Source organism: Musca autumnalis, unplaced genomic scaffold (genome assembly GCF_047663935.1).
Source record: "Musca autumnalis isolate F117 unplaced genomic scaffold, ASM4766393v1 scaffold_5, whole genome shotgun sequence".
Taxonomy (NCBI): domain Eukaryota; kingdom Metazoa; phylum Arthropoda; class Insecta; order Diptera; family Muscidae; genus Musca; species Musca autumnalis.
Window position 1 is genome coordinate 142,909,367 of NW_027412088.1, and position 13,958 is coordinate 142,923,324.

A 13,958-nucleotide genomic window follows, 5' to 3' on the forward strand; every position below is an offset into this window, starting at 1 on the left:
CTATGTCCACGACATGAACTGCGTAGATGAGATGGATGGTAGCCGAATTCCGACCACTAACTATACCAAGACAGTATGTTCAGGTCCTCCGACAAGGGAGACTTCTCTTATATCAATGGGTGCACGCTGATTCATATTGGCTCAATGATATGGGGCATATTAGGAAATGGAAGCCGACATTACACTGAGGGGATTTGCCGCCGCCAAAAATTCTGATGTTCTGGTCGGGGATTGAACCGCTAATATACATAAGTGCAAGGCGATGGAATAAGATTCAAACCTGTCAGAACACCATTCTGAAAACTGCAACAGGGTACCTCCCGGCAGGTTGAATAACATTCAAACAGATGTCATAAACTATAGTATGAATGCGGTCCTTGAAGCACACCCCCCATCTATCGTAGCTGAGAAACGTCAACTGCCACGATGGTCCGTATTCGGGTCCGTAGGAGGCTTCTATAGAATTGAAGACCTCAGCAGGAGGCTTCTATAGAATAGAAGACCTCCGTGGGAGACTTCTATAGAATAGAAGACCTCCGTGGGAGACTTCTATAGAATAGAAGACCTCCGTAGAAGGCTTCTATAAAATAGAAGACCCCCGTAGGATGCTTCTATAGAATAGAAGACCTCCGTAGGAGGCTTCTATAGAATAGAAGACCTCCCTAGGAGGCTTCTATAGAATAGAAGATCTCCGTGGGAGGCTTCTATAGAATAGAAGATCTCCGTGGGAGGCTTATATAGAATAGAAGACCTCCCTAGGAGGCTTCTATAGAATAGAAGATCTCCTTGGGAGGCTTCTATAGAATAGAAGATCTCCGTGGGAGGCTTCTATAGAATAGAAGACCTCCGTGGGAGGCTTCTATAGAATAGAACACCTCCGTAGGAGGCTTCTATAGAATAGAACACCTCCGTAGGAGGCTTCTATAGAATAGAACACCTCCGTAGGAGGCTTCTATAGAATAAAACACCTCCGTAGGAGGCTTCTATAGAATAGAACACCTCCGTAGGAGGCTTCTATAAAATATAAGACCTCCTGAGGAGGCTTCAATAAAATAGAAGACCTCCGTAGGAGGCTTCTATAGAAAACAATACCTCCATAGGAGACTTCTATAGAATAGAAGACCTCCATTCCCATGATAATTAATCAATTGTAATAAGGACACAACAAGCAGCGCTGAATGCAATACTCAATATTACATTTCAAATAGGAATGCTGGCTGGGGACATGGATGTATTCTAAGAGAGGTAGCATCAAACATTGAAGCGGATCCTCAAGGTAAATATAGAGACTATTATCACCTATCGTGCGATTTGTGGAAATGGAGGTCGTTATCCCCAGTACAGATGACTAGAACCAGAGTAAATCTACTCTTGTCTGGTATGGTCTGGTCTGGCTTTTTTAAGCTCTAAGATGGAAGAAGGTACCGGTGCTGGTGTCTACTGAGAAAAACTAGGTGCTTAACATTTATATAAGTTGCGAAACGTCTGTATTGTATTCCAAGCTAAGATATTTGTGGTCAGGAAGTTGACAGATTTGTTAAAAAGTCTGGGTGTGGAGCCAAACCGATTTAATGTCATCAAATCATTTAGCATCAAATCTGAAGCCGTGCTTGAATGCAGAACAGACATAAGAAACCTTGCAACTGCTTTCCGACTATGTTGGGTACGAAGACATATTTTATTGTTGTACAAGATTATTTCCCCAATCAATATCTGACTATATGTTTTTCCATCTCCGAGGTAGCCCCAATTTCTCTCCACACTTTTTCCGTTCATCAGTTTGAGAGAAGAATATTCCGATTAATTTGAGGATATAGATTTCTTCAAGTTTTTGTTACGTGACTAAATGTTCAAGCACACCTACCATTCATCTTCTTAATACAGCCAATCCAAATGTACACCGGCATTTATATGGATTTTTTTGACTTCATTGCAACTACAGCAATGATCCTAACTGTTAACAAGGAAATAATTCTCATTCACACCGTATCACTGGTCGCACAAGGTGTTTCAGTCCTTGATGATAAGGGTAACTTCACTGAAAGAAAATTACATTGTATTAATGAATTTTGTCATTGATTTTGAACCAACGTAAGACTTCATTGTATTAATGAAGAAGTTTCATTGCTTTGCTTTAGAACAAAATAAAAATCAAAATAATAAAAACAAAATAATGTTGAGGGACGAATAAAATTCATAAATATATATTTTTTTAAAACATTGAATACAGAGATTTCTTTTTTGAATTAAAAATTTACAACTTATATAATTATGTATATATTTGATAATTTTAAATAAAAATAATAAATAAAATAAACATATCAATTTAAATTGTACAACCTTTTTACATATCATTTTATAAATAATAAATTTATAAAGTAAATTAAATAATTAAATTGCACACAAATTACGAAAGCTATTTACAAGTTTTGTAATAAAAACTAAAAAAAGTAAAACTATTTTCCATAAATATCTCCCAAGAGACAATGGGAGACCAAGAAAAAAAAATAAATTAAATTTTAAATTATATAAAATTAAAAAAGTAATATTTCTATTTGTTTTTCTTTTGTGTTTGTTGGTTTTGTTTTTTCTAAAAAGACTTTTTACAATACTCAGTACATAAAAATAATTATTGTTTGCATTCTTTGTTTGGTTTAATTATTTTTGTTTTCTTATTTTTTGTTTTCAATTACTAAATAAGCACAAAACCTAAACTTTAAGCTTAAAATTTTGTGTTAATGTTAATATTTATGGCTATAAAACATTTTCGTTATATGTATGTATAATTCTTTTTGTTTCTTCTTCTTCTTTTTTGTTATTTTTTTCTTTTCACAATACAAAAAAGGAAAACAACTCATAATAATAAACTTATTATGTTGCCTTATAATTTATAGTAAAAAAATTAACATCCAATTATTTGTTTTTATGTTTTTGTGTCACCTTCTCACTCGATAAATGTAAAAATATCAATTTAATTTTTTATTTTTTGCTTTTTTTAATTTAACAATTATTTTTGTTTGTTTGCTTTGACTTCTATGTTTTTGAGCAATAATTGCTGGGTTATGTGATTTTTCGTTTTTGTTGTTTTTCCTGTTGTTATTATAAAATAATATTTTATATGTATTTTACAAAACAGGGTTTAATATTGGAAAATATTTTAAATGTTAAAAAGTTTATTTATTAAAATTTTTGGAAAGTTTTGAAAAGGTTGCAAAACTCCAATATTTGGCCCTGTGATTTATTTCTGTTTACTAAATATTTATTTTTTTAATTTTTGGGATTTTTGTTTTTTACACTAATACACACAATTACTACATTTAATATAATCGTAGAATTTTTCTTTTTTTTATTTTTTTTTTTAATTAATTCTATTTTTTCTGGGACTTGTCTGCTTTTTTGTTTCGTATAATTATGCAATTTATATATAATGTAATTTATAAGTTATTATATAAATTATAAATTATTTCGTTTTTTTTGTTTGTTTTTAATTTTCCTCTAATTTGTTTTTGGTTTGCTCTATTTTATGTAAATTATTAGTAACAATACAACCAACACACCCTGTATGCCAAACCCAAAACTTAAAAAAACTTAAAATTAAAAAATATGTAGATGTATGTGTGTGTTATTTTCTTCTTCTTTTTTTGGTAAATAAATATTTATTTTATTTTAAGTTTTCTTAAAAAAATTCTCAATATATGATAAATGTGTGTGTCTATGTGAGAGTAATGCTTTTAAAGCTTTAATATCTCTCTCTTTTCGGTTTTTTATTAATATTTGAACTCTTTCTCCTACGCAAACTTTACTCTCAAACTATTATTCAATGAGCTTTTAGCCAACTCTCAATGTCAGAGATTCAATTGAAATGGGATTAGAAACATTGATGGGCAGAAATGCTCTCCCTCACACACAAAAGTGTAAAAAATACATGAGTCTCTCGCAATTTGCCCATCAGTGGATTAGAAATCTTTTGGAGAGCCCTCCTACAGCTTCATCTCTCATTTAATGATCTAAATCAAGGGTGCTCATTTTTTCACGCTAGCGTAAATTGAGAGTAAGCATCAGTCGTTGTTTGGCCAGCAACGGATAAACACATATTTTTAATTTGAGCATCCCTGATCTTATCCATTGGTGCTCGCTTCCTTACGATAGCGTAACAACAAACCACACGTATTCTCTCTTTATTTCTGATTTGCCATTACTTAGCAATGGGGAGAGTGTCTTACCACTACTAATACACCAACTGTTCTGAACACCCTTGATCTAAATCATACGTATTCTCCCTGCCAACATTTGCTATCTGTTTATTGTCCAATGAGTCACTTCAATTAGATTGCACAAACGAATGCGATAGTCGCATTCTTATCCAAAAAGATAAAGCTCTCGGGAAGAACTGTTCCACTCATTAGATACTTTTTTGAGTGTCTAATTGGACACTTCAGAAAGTTATTAAAACGATAATATCGGTGGAGCAGTGGTAAGCATGCTCGCTTTGCAATCTGAATGCCCGGGTTCGATTCCCAGGCCAGTCGACATTTTTTTTAATGACAATTTTTTTTTTTTAACTATAAAACATTAATATATCTAAAAACTTGATTAAAATAATAATAAATAAAAAAGAACAAAATTTCATTTTGATTTTCTTTTTAACTTAATTTAATTCCTTTTTATTTTATGTTTTGTTTTATTGTTGTTGTTGTGTAGTTAATCCTTTGTTTGGGTTATTTTTAACTTTTTGGTTTTTTATTATTTAATTTAATTCATTATATTTTTATAATTGTTTCAGGAATTGTCGCTTATATTAATTTTGTCATTTGAAAAATGTGATGTCGCCTGACCTGGTAATCGAACCCCGGACATTCAGATTGCAAAGCGAGCATGCTTACCATTGCACCACCTGCGTATATAACCATCTGCGTACAAAAGTCTTATTTGTTCAACTTACAACAATTCTAAAAATAAATGTAAGCTGTCTAATTTGTATCCAAATAAAGGATGGAAAATAGATATGTCTATCTAATTTCCATCCTTCATTGGGATATAAAAGAGATAGCTTACATTTATTTTTAGATACATATGTTATTGTTGTTATTTGTCTATCGTATTATTTTCTAAATGGTGACTGGATACGATACAAATGGGATAACAATGCAATTGTTATTGTATATTAGACAAATGTCGCATTTTTACAGAAAATTAGACACCAAAAAGATCCTCATTTATAAAATTAGATAAAACTCACTTCCAATTGCTGGCAGGGCTATCTTTTTTTATGGTTTCTACTGATATTTAACAAAGCCGAGAGAGACTTGTATCCATTTGTGTCCAAAATAAATGAGAGAGAATTGATAGAAGAGCATTGTCCCTTTTTTAAGTAACGGCCGACGTAGGAAGAGAGAGAGAGAGAGAGTAAATTTTGTATGTTGTTAAAACAACGTATATGGGCTGCCATCAATGCCAACACATATCAAGGAGTTCTCGGTGTTCACCTCTGTTCCATGCCATATACAAAAATACAGTTTCCGTTGGCGATGAAGTTTTTCTACAATTTCCACCAGGGTTGTTCAAAATATTTTGTCATTAAGTCTCCCTAAGTTTCAGTTGAAATTATAAATCTGGTGAGCGCTTTTCTAATTTCATCTCTCTTTGAAATCCCTTTAAAAAAGTCGCATGTCTTCTCTCTTACTCTGTATAATATTGGTCTACATTTAATAAAGCCTAGAGCATCTCGTACTAATGCAAGACATCTTTTGAGAAAACTAACTAATATATATTAAGTCTCACTATACACGAACATAGAATAATACTCTCTCCGTGCTCATCTCTGATTTACAGACTACTATTCGGTGAGGTTTAGCCAACTTCTTTTGGAGACAACTCCTATAGCTTCATCTCTCTTTAAAATCCTTTTAAAACAGAGGTGAACACGGAGAGAACATTTGTATGCGAAATCATAATTTAAATTAAAGGCTCTTCTTGTTCATCTATGTTTCAAAACATGCATTGCCAATTTATTCTCTCTTTTTATAAGGTATATGTCGATACTTAACAAAGCCAAGAGAGTCTCTTGCCACTGCCAACACAGCATGAAAGCATAACTGATTCGGGACCACATATGAACAGATGTATCACATTGATGACGAAGTTCTTCGGCAGATACCCGACTGCTAAAGAAGGGCGTAACAAAGAGAGCAAATGTTTTGATTTGTTGTTCTTCTTGTTTGACTACCAAATCAAGGGAACATCCAAGAGAATACGTGCTCTCTTTATGTTTATCTGACAAAGGAAAGCCTCTCTCAGAGAGACTAATGCACAATATATTTTTTTCATTGCATCTACTCTTCTTCGTTTTCTTTCCGTTCTCTTGTTCTACGACTAAAGAAAAGAAAGATGGCTCCTCTCTCTTTCTCTTTTCCTCTCCATCTTATTTTATGAAAGTATCACTTTCTCCATTTATAAGAAATATCTCCGTAGGAGTCTTCTATGGGATAGGATATCCCTTTGGAAGTTGTCTATAGTTCTGTATGTTAGAAGATGTCCGCAGAATTCTTCTGGAGGACAGAATATATCCGCAGAAGTCTTCTTTATAATAGAATATCTCATTAAGAGTCTTCTACAGATTAGAAGATCTCCATAAGAGTCTTCTATAGGATAAAATACCACCATATTTTCTTTCTCTAGGGTAGAAGATCTCCGTATGGGTCTTCTATAGGATAGAAGTTCTCCGTGGAAGTCTTATAAAATGTCCGTAGAAGTCTTCTACAGTATAGAAGATCTCCTTAGATGTCTTCTGTAGGGTAAAAAATCTACGTAGGAGTCTTCTATTGGGTAGAAGACCTCCGTAGGAAACTTCTATAGAATAGAAGACCTCCGCAAGAGTCTTCTATACGATAGAAAATCTGCGTAGAAGTCGTTTGTAGGATAGATGTCCGTAAGAGTCTCCATAGGAGTCGTCTATGGGATAGAAGATCTCCGGGGGGTCTTCAATAGGATAGAAAATCTCCGTGGAAGTCATTTATACTTTATAAGATATCCGTAGGGGTATAAGGCCTCCGTAGGAGACTTCTATAGAATAGATTACCTCCGTAGAAAACTTCTACAGGTAAGAAGACCTTCGTAGGGTTCCTCTTCAGGATAGAAGATCTCCATAGGAGTCTTCTATAATATAGATGATCTCCATAGTAGTCTTCTATAAGATAGATGATCTCCAATATTGTATTTTATAGGTTAGAAGATCTCCATATGAGTCTTCTATAGGTTATAATATTTCCGTAGGAGTGTTCTATAGGATAGAAAATCACCGTAGGAGTCTTCTATAAAATAGAATATGTCCGTTAAAGTCTTTTATAGGTAGGAAGATCTCCTTTGATATCTTCTATAGGATAGAAGAACTCCGTAGGCAGCTTCCACAGGTAAGAAGATCGCGTAGAGGTTCTCTTTAGTATAGAAGGGGTCCCTAGGAGTCTACATAAGGATAGATCACTGATGTGGTATTTTATAGGAAAATTCCTAATAAATATGATTTCTTGTGAAGAGATCGACGGTTTCCTATTCTCGTTTAACACAAAAAGACTCTCTCCCTCTAACAAATGTCTCATTGATGTTCTTCCTCTCACACGCATGCAATCTCTCAATGCGTGTGGTTTTTTGTTGAATTCTTTCTAATTTTTCTCTTCACTGCCCACATTCTCTGCTATTTGTCTTTGACAACCAATTTCCGAATATTAATCCTCTCTTTTCCTTTTTGCCTTATTTTCACAAAAGTATAACTTTCGCCAAGATGCTCTATGCCAAACAAGGGCAAACATAATAAAAAGCGAGAATATGTGTGTTTTCTTGTCACAAAAACACACGTTGAACTTATTTGAGGGCTCCCTTTCTTCCTCTCTGGCTTATTTTAACAAAAAATTTAACCTTCTCTCTCTAACAAATTCTCAATTCTCTTCATCTCATACCCTTTCAATCTCTTTCTCTCTCGTTGTTTGTGACTTTTTTGTTTTTTTAATTTCTCTCTTACCTTTCCCTTCTAGACATCCCACACTCTCTAGCCTGCTAACTCTATCTCTCTCCCTCTCTTTAACAACTAATTTCCGAATGTTTGTCCTTATAACGTTCCGCATAACCCTGGATGGTAAATGGTGGTGCATTTGTACCACCATTTGTGGCCAAATTCCCATTCATTTTCGTCAGCCCGTTACTGCCGCTGTGCAGTAGGCTACCATTCAGCTTCTCGGAGGGAGTATCCGCCGTACCCTTTAAATTATTTACCGATGATGACATCATTTGGATATTGGCATACGAGGAGTGTTTATTATTTAAATTAGTATTTGTTGCTGCAGCAGCAGCTGCTGCTGCCGCAGCCACGGTTGCAGCTGTTGTTGCATTTGGAACTGTTACATTTGTATTCAGACTCTTGGTTAAAGCGGCCGGATCTAATGTTATACCATCCAGCTGTGATGAAAATGATAATGGCGGTTGTATTGTTGTTGGTGTTGGCTGTGGTGTATCTAAACTGATGAGTTTCGTTTCTTCCTCATCGTCGTCATGGACCGGCATTGCTGTTGTCGAAGAAGATTGTATTGTCCTTAGGCCATTGGAGACTGGCGATCGTTGACTGCTACTGCTATAACCGCTGGTATTGCCTGGGCCTTGGGCCCCAATAGAAGCGGTATTAATGCTCTTTTGTGAGCCGCTTGAATTGTTGTTGTTGTTGAGCAATGGTTGATCACTTTTGGAATTGGGTAAAATGAACGAAGTTTCCCAGCAGCCCTCATTGGTGGCATTGTGGGTGTGTTCATCCTCCTTCAGGAGTTGTGTATGCTGTGCTGTGGGAGCTGAGGGTGATGACACACCAGGTGGTGTACAGATATTGGTTCCTGTCGATATAGCCATGGGTGGTAAGCTAGGATCGATCATATCATTCATTTGTTGTTGCTGCTGATGCTGTTGTTGCAATTGTTGATGTTGTTGCTGATGTAAATGTGTAATACCCGGTAGGGGTATTAAATAATCCGATGTGGTCGGTACCTGTAGACAAACATCATCGACACCCTGCGGTCGTATGATGGTTTGATCTCTTTCGTTAGAGGGCGGGCGTAAAATGTGGGGTAATGGGGCGTTCATAACAGCTGGATCCTAGGGTGGCGAGGAGAGAGAGAAGTAAAACGGGATGTTAGGAAAAAATTTCAAAACAATGATTTCATGGATGCTTCTGGTGACCATATTCCAGCACCCGAAGGTGCTTAACTTACCTCTGTCACAGCCTTGAGACGCTCCAAAAGACTAGAAAATGTTGGACGATCTTCTGGTGTGGGATTCCAGCAATCGGCCATTATTTTATAAATTACCGGTGGACATCCCGGTGGTGTACCCAAACGACCGCCATTGGTAACCAATTGCATTACCTCGGGATTTGGTAGGCCAGTATAGGGCATTAAACCCAAGCTAAAGACCTGGAAATACGAAGAAAATTATAATTATTAGATAATCTATGAATGTATAAGTGGTTCCCCTAAGGGTCTCCTGTACGATAAAAAAAACCATAGTATTGGTCTGCTGAAGAATGGAAGATTTCCGAAGAGTCTGTAGGATAAAAGATATCAGCAGAAGGCTTAGAATATCTTTGTAGGAGTCTCCTATAAGATAGAAGGCTTCCGTAGGGGTCCTCTATAGGATTAAAGACCTCCGTAGGGATCTTCTATGGGATAGAAGACTTCCATAAAGGTTTTCTGTAGAATAGAAGACCAGCGTAGGGGCCATCTATAAGATAGGAGACCTCCGACCTGCGGAGATACAAGACATCCGTAGGGGTCTTCTAAGTAAAATAAGACCACCATAAGGGCCTACATTATGATAGGTGACTTCCGCAAAGACCTTTTATAGGATAGTAGACCTCCATAAGGATTTTCTGTAGGATATAAAACATTCGTAGGGGCCTTCTATTATATTGGAGACCTCCGAAGGGGCCTTCTATTATATAGAAGACCTCCGAAGGGACATCCCAATATATAGGAGACCCCCCTAAGAGGCCTCCTAATATATAGGAGACCGCCGAAGGGGTCTCCGTAGGGGTCTCCTATAGAATAGAAGAACTCCGTAGGTTTCTTCTATAGAATGGAAGACCTTCGTAGGGGTCTTCTATAGAATAGAAGACCTCCGTAGACCTCTATAGAAAAAAAGAACTTCGAAGCGCCCTTCTGTACAACAGGAGACCCTCCTAGTGGTCTTCTGTAGGACAGAAGTCCTTCATAGTGGTCTTCTGAAGGATATAAGACATACGCAGGGGCCTTTTATGTCATAGAAGACATTCATACGTGCCTGTTATAGATAAGATGATTACCGAAGGGACCTTCTATGGAATAGAAGGTGTGTAAAGGGATATTCTATAGGATAGAAGACCTCCGTATGGGTATTCCATAGTATAGAAGACCTCCGTCTTCTATAGGATGGAAGACCTCCATCTTCTATAGGATAGAAGATTTCCGTAGGGGTATTCTACAGAATAAAGGAACTCCGGGGGTCTACTATAAAATAGAAGAACAGAAGATCTCAGTAGGAGTCTTCTACAGAATAGAAGACTTCCGTAGGAGTCTTCTATAGAATAGAAGACTTCCGTAGGAGTCTTCTATAGAATAGAAGTCCTCCGTAGGAGTCTTCTATAGAATAGAAGTCCTCCGTAGGAGTCTTCTGTAGTATAGAAGACCTCCGTAGGGGTCTTCTATAGAATAGAAGACCTCCGTAGGAGTCTATAAAAAAGAAGACTTCCGTAGGAGTCTTTTATAAAAAAGAAGACCTCTGTAGGAGTCTTTTATAAAAAAGAAGACCTCCCTAGGGGTCTTCTATAAAACAGAAGACATCCATAGAAGTCTTCTATAGAATAAAATACCTGTGTGTAAGTCTTCTATAGAATATAAGACCTCAGAAGAGATCTTCTATAGAATGGAGGACTTCCGTACATGTTTTCTACAGAATAAGAGTCTGACTTAGGGTTCCTCTATAGAACAGATTATATAAATAATACATTTATCCGAAACTTACCTCCCACAATAAAACTCCAAACGACCAAACATCCGTCTTCGATGTGAATATACCATCCAAAAATGCCTCTGGCGGCATCCATTTTATCGGCAACATTGCTTTGCCTCCCTTACGATAGTAGTCACTGCGATAGATATCTCTGGCCATGCCGAAATCAGCAATTTTCACCACTCTCCCAGGTCCCTTACTGCTGAGCAGGCAATTACGGGCGGCAATATCGCGATGTATAAAACGTTGACTTTCCATATAACGGCAACCCTTGGCGACATCCAAAGCGCAAAATACCAAATCTTTCATTGTCAGCGGTGAGGGCCGTTCGGGTTTGTGGCGTCCTTCACGTAAAAAGTTCTTAAGATCACCACCAGCCAACAGCTCCAGGACGATAAAACGTGGATGACGATCAAAGCAAACACCGATTAAATGGACCATATTTGGATGATTGAATTTGGCCATAATGGCAGCCTCCATTAGGAAGTCTTCCTCCGCTTGGCGGGTGGACATTTCGGGGAGGGTTTTAACGGCCACAGGCATTTCAACGGCATCGCCGTCACGATGGCGATACAGGCCTTGATAGACCTCACCAAAAGCTCCCTGGCCCAGTGCCCTAGAAGAGAGAGAAAGAGCATTAATATGTATGTTCTGTGAGCTGAGGTGCTTATAACCTACTTGACCAATCTCAAGCTTTCCCTTGCCACCTGAGGTAGACTATTCACATTAATTTGACCATTTATGAGATCATCGCAGCCATAATTGGGATTAAAGTTGTTCAAATTATTCTCATCGATATTGTGGCGTAAACGGGTCAATTGCATGTCCTGTTCCCTCAGCATTTTGTGGCGTTCCTTGGCCAACTTTTTGCGTTGATAACGGTTATCTGTGAAATTTGGGAAGCACATTAATTTAAAACCTTTTAAAACTTCTCAAATCATTTGCCAAACTTACACAACATTACAACCAATGCCGCCAATGAGGCAATAAGGAGCATCATTAAAACGGTAAAGAAGGATATCAAATATTTCAGGGGGATGGTATCGGTTACAGGCACTAAAAGTGAAAAACAAAAACAATTGATGAATATATGACCTGAACTGAAAACATCTTCCAACTTACTATCACATGCCGAAGTATTGTCTTTGCGTATTCTCCAGCCCTCTGGACAGATACATTTCACCGAGGATCTATATTCATCCAAGGCCAGGCAGCGATAATCACAACCACACCCCTCAATGGCGGGTATAATAATAATCGACCCCGCCCCGAAATTGGCTCCCTCATAAATCGAACTAAGTTCCTTGAGAGTCCGCGAAGCACTTATGTACGAAGAACCTCCCTCGCCATTCGATTCATTGAGATAAACATCACCACCGGCAAAACCGCCACCACCACCTCCAGTATCGCAACCACCGCCGCCACCACCAAATCCACCCTGACCATAGCGTTTGGTCACCGAACCATTTGTTTCCATATCCACATAACAGGAGAAACCACCACGTCCACCCAACAGCAGAGCAGCCCCGTACCTGGCATCTAATGCCTGATCAGCATTGGCCCGCCAGCCACCACCAGGCCCGGCTGTTTCTTTTGATAATTGTTCACCATGTAATTGGCCTGTAAGGCCACGTCTTCCGGAATTTTCCTTTTGGCCATGCTGGAAGGCTTCGTCCAAATAACGGCCCACACCAAGGCCTCCACCGCCACCGGCCACAACCAAGGGTACAGCTTCATTGCGGGCAGAGTTGAGCTGAAATATCAACAAAAACAATAAAAATGATGCTCCTAATTCCTTTCCATCCATTTTTACTTACCAAAAACACATAAGACCCGCCACCACCTCCTCCAGCACCATTATTACCATTGACCACAGCTGAGGAGCTAAAATTGCAATTGTCGTCCTTGGCACCCATGGACTTGGAACAGGCATTTTCACCTTGTTGACCAACCAGCAAATAAAGTTCCTCATTCTTGTGCAACTCCAAGACGGCCACTGCCACTGCACCGCGGGAAGAACCCACACCTGTGGAACCCAAACCACCACTTGCACCTTTGACAATGAACCTGCAAAGGGAATATACATCTATTGTTAACAGAGTTCGGAATTTGTTGGCTGTTCTGTTTGGAACTTACGTATAGAAGCCTTCATGTGGCACCCTCCACTTCTGCATACCCTTATAGGGTATTTCATCGGTAACCTTGACCTCTTCCAAAACATTAGTCCTATTGTGACTGGCATAATAGGTCTCACACTGTGACTGTGTGGGTCCGTGCATTCCACGATTATCGCAAGTCCCAAGTTCCAGATCTGAAAATGGAAGAATTAAAAATTGATGTTTTTGAAATGGATCTTCAAAATAAAATAGGAGACCACCGTAGGGTAGAAGGCAAACTTAAGGGTCTTCAAAAGAATAGACGGCAACCGTAAGGGTCTTCTTTAGGATAGAAGGCTACCGTAGCGTCGTCTATAGGACAGAAAGCCTCCGGAAGGCCATTTGAGGGGTCTTCTATGGAATAGAAGGCCACCTGAGGGGTCTTCTATAGAATAGAAGGCACCCTAGGTGTCTTCTCCAAAATTGAAGCCTCAGAAGCGTCTTCTACAGAACAGAAGGTCAGCGGAGGGGTCTTCTATAGAATAGAAGGCCAGTCTAGGGATCTTCTAAAGAATAGAAGGCCACCGTAGGGGTCATCTATAGAATAGAGGGCCACCAGAGGGGTCTTCTAAAAAATAGATGGCCTCCGAAGGGTCTTTTATAAAATAGAAGACCTCCGTATGGGTCTTCTATAAAATAGAAGTCCTCCGTAGGGGTCTTCTACAGAAGGCCATCCTAGGTGTCTTCTACAAAATAGAAGGACTCCGAAGGGCCTTATACAGAATAGGAGGTCAGCGGAGGGGTCATCTATAGAATAGAAGGCCACCCTAGGGGTCTTCT

At 38.2% G+C, this 13,958-nt stretch overlaps 1 protein-coding gene across 5 annotated transcripts in view; it reads right to left on the reverse strand.

Moving 5' to 3' along the window:
• Positions 1-4,718: 4,718 nt before the first annotated feature.
• Alk (Anaplastic lymphoma kinase) overlaps positions 4,719-13,958 on the reverse strand; it is a 55,074-nt gene continuing 45,834 nt past the window's right edge. For 3 of the 5 annotated variants that reach the window (XM_073988363.1, XM_073988364.1, XM_073988365.1), the window contains exons 7-14: positions 13,159-13,333; positions 12,840-13,089; positions 12,145-12,775; positions 11,977-12,078; positions 11,701-11,908; positions 11,035-11,638; positions 9,249-9,449; positions 4,719-9,132 (exon numbers count right to left, since the gene is read on the reverse strand). In XM_073988363.1, the coding sequence (XP_073844464.1) occupies positions 8,074-9,132; positions 9,249-9,449; positions 11,035-11,638; positions 11,701-11,908; positions 11,977-12,078; positions 12,145-12,775; positions 12,840-13,089; positions 13,159-13,333 (3,230 nt within the window). In that variant the 3' untranslated portion in view covers positions 4,719-8,073. Of the gene's footprint in view, positions 9,133-9,248; positions 9,450-11,034; positions 11,639-11,700; positions 11,909-11,976; positions 12,776-12,839; positions 13,090-13,158; positions 13,334-13,958 lie in introns of all 5 variants that reach the window. The other 2 variants (XM_073988362.1, XM_073988361.1) reach the window with 1 other exon arrangement.